A 2,945-nucleotide genomic window follows, 5' to 3' on the forward strand; every position below is an offset into this window, starting at 1 on the left:
GGTGGTGGTGATGATGATGATGTTGTTGGCAACGATGTTTCTGGTTAAGAAAAAAACAAACTGGTGGTGGTGGTGGTGACAACGACGCTGATCAGTGTTAACACTTTGGATGCTAATAATGATCATGATGGTGATAGCAATGGTGATGATAATGATGGTGCTGATGAGCACAACCACTGATCACAAGTGAAGTGATGGCCCAGAGGTAACGCGTCCGCCTAGGAAGCGATAGAATCTGAACGCGCTGGTTCGAATCACGGCTCAGCCGCCGATATTGTCTCCCCCTCCACTAGACCTTGAGTGGTGGTCTGGACGCTAGTCATTCGGATGAGACGACAAACCGAGGTCCCGTGTGCAGCATGCACTTAGCGCACGTAAAAGAAGCCACGGCAACAAAAGGGTTATTCCTGGCAAAATTCTGTAGAAAAAATTACTTCATTAAGAAAAACAAATAAAACTGCACACAGGAAAAAATACCCCCAAAAATGGGTGGCGCTGTAGTATAGCGACGCGCTCTCCCTGGGGAGAGCAGCCCGAATTTCACGCAGAGAAATCTGTTGTGATAAAAAGAAATACAAAGTTGATACCGACAGTAAAGGCGACAAGAACATCCCCCTACCCTACCCCCCCCCCCCCCCCCCACACCCACCCCCACACACACACACACACACCACCACCACCACCACCACTTCCATCGCCTTGCCCGCTTGCCTTGCTTGCCATCACCATCACCACCATCACCATCACCACCACCACCACCACCATCACCATCACCACCATCACCATCACCACCATCACCACCACCACCATCACCACCACCACCACCACCATCACCACCACCACCACCATCACCACCACCACCACCACCACCACCACCTCCATCGTCTTGCCCGCTTGCCTTGCTTGCCATGACCACCACCACCATCACCACCACCACCACCACCATCACCACCACCATCACCACCACCACCACCACCACCACCACAAAACCAACAACAACAAAAAAACTCTGTCCTCACCTCTGGGACACCGAGGGCAGCACGACCCGCCCCCAGGGGGCGCCAGCACGAAGTCCACGCACAGCACGGGCGGGCACGGCTTGACGTCACAGGCGGTGGCCCCGCCCTCCAAGGGGCAGTAACAGTGAGAGCACCCGTCGCTGGAGATGACCTCTCCTCGCCGGTACACGTGACCGTCCGTGTGGCGACAGCCCTGCTCGGCGCACCTCGGACAGCACGACGACGATGATGAGCGGGTCCGCCCGCCGCGCTCCCGCCGACGACGCCTGCCGCCCTCGACGCGACCGCGGCGTGGTGGTGGTGGTGACGTCACGTTGACGTGACGTAAGCAGTGCACGTCCTCCCGGCAGTCCTGCACGGAGCACACGGCCTGCCCGCCCCGCCGGGGACAGCGACACGAGGTGCAGGGGTCGGGTTTGAACCTGGCGCCCGGCGAGACCACGTGCCCCCCGTGCAGACACCCGGCCTCCTTGTTGTGCCGCAGCCGGGTGGGCGAGGAGGAGGAGGAGGACCGCAACGACGGCGACGACGGCGGCGGCGGCGGCGGCGGCGACACGCCCTGCGTCAACGCAGCAGAAGCCAGCAGGAAGATACAGGCGAAGGTGACGCTTAAAACGTGTGTCGTCATCATCATCATCATCATTGTCGTTGTTGTCGTCGTTGTCGTCTTTAGTTTGTTGTTAGTTTCCCCGCGTAGTAAGAGAATTTTGGGGGTTGATGGACTGATGGGAGGGGGGAGTTGGGGGTGGTGGGGGACAACACCTCTTCCAAAACGAAAAGAATTTGAAGATCAAAATAAAACACTCGACTGGGGCTACTTGCGTAAACAAACGGAAATCATCCACTTGGGCTGGGTTTTGTTTGGTGGGTTTTTTTGTTTTTTTGTTTTGTTTTGTTTTTTTTGTTTTGTTTTGTTTTGTTTTTTGTTATTTTGTTTTGTTTTGTTTTGTTTTTTGTTTTGTTTTTTAATGCACCTGTGAAAACGGCACAGTCGCTTCGGGTGCTGATTATCTAGATAAAAGCAAATATTCACTTGGACAGGTTTAGTGCCGTTGGAGAGAAAAAGACACCGTTGGGCTGTTCTGGCAATTATATACAATTCAGTATACTCTTGGACCGTTTAATTCATTCTATTATTCACTCAGGCTATTTTAGCAGACACAAATAAAAACATTCACCTCAGCTGCTTGAACTGACGACTGCAAAGGATATGCCTAATTTTCGTTTTCAACACCCGCGAAAATAATATTACATGTCCTCACTACACAACGCGACGTAGTGTAACAAACGCGTTTCAGTTTTCACCCAGATAATGCCCCCAGAACCGCAAAACTGACGTGTGCCAATGCAGAAATCTTCAGCCCTGCAAACAATAAACTATACCAGTCTAATGTCCCTTGAGATAGAAATCTCTCCTCGGCGGCGGAAAAGCAAGACGTCAAAAAGTCGCGTGTAACTCCACGCTGCAAGCCAAAACTGTGGCATCTCTTCCCGTTTTAACAACCGTTCTTTCACAAGTAAAGTGTCCACTGCACTCACACACATACCGCGAGCCTGTGTGAATCTAGCGTGCCACACACACACACACACACACACACACACTCCAAAGATACCGCTTGCTAGAAAAACAAGTATTTCCCTCTCCCCCCCCCCCCCCCCCTCCCTCCCTCCCAAAAAAAGCGTCCTCACACAAGCGTTTCGTGGAGTAAGAAGACTGCCAGGAGCAGTCCTTCGCCAAATTCTCAGTCTAATTGACAGCTTGCCATTCGAAACCTCCTGTTGGTGTTGCCGAGATAAGCCAGGGGGGCGAGTGAAACTTGTATCAGGCACTTGATCCAACTTAGCAGGTGTTGTGATCGTGGAAAAGAACGGAGATTTCTGTGTGTATGGGGGTGGGTGGGTTGGATGTGAGTGGGGTGTGAGTGT

General features: G+C 52.7%; 1 protein-coding gene across 1 annotated transcript in view; it reads right to left on the bottom strand.

Moving 5' to 3' along the window:
* The window catches only part of LOC143290439 (uncharacterized), a 14,089-nt gene extending 11,450 nt beyond the window's left edge, over nucleotides 1-2,639 (bottom strand). Inside the window, exon 1 of the mRNA XM_076599871.1 lies at nucleotides 1,020-2,639. Within this exon, the coding sequence (XP_076455986.1) occupies nucleotides 1,020-1,662 (643 nt within the window). The 5' untranslated portion in view covers nucleotides 1,663-2,639. The remainder of the gene's footprint in view (nucleotides 1-1,019) is intronic.
* Nucleotides 2,640-2,945: the final 306 nt, after the last annotated feature.

Source organism: Babylonia areolata, chromosome 15, assembly GCF_041734735.1.
Source record: "Babylonia areolata isolate BAREFJ2019XMU chromosome 15, ASM4173473v1, whole genome shotgun sequence".
Taxonomy (NCBI): Eukaryota; Metazoa; Mollusca; class Gastropoda; order Neogastropoda; family Buccinidae; genus Babylonia; species Babylonia areolata.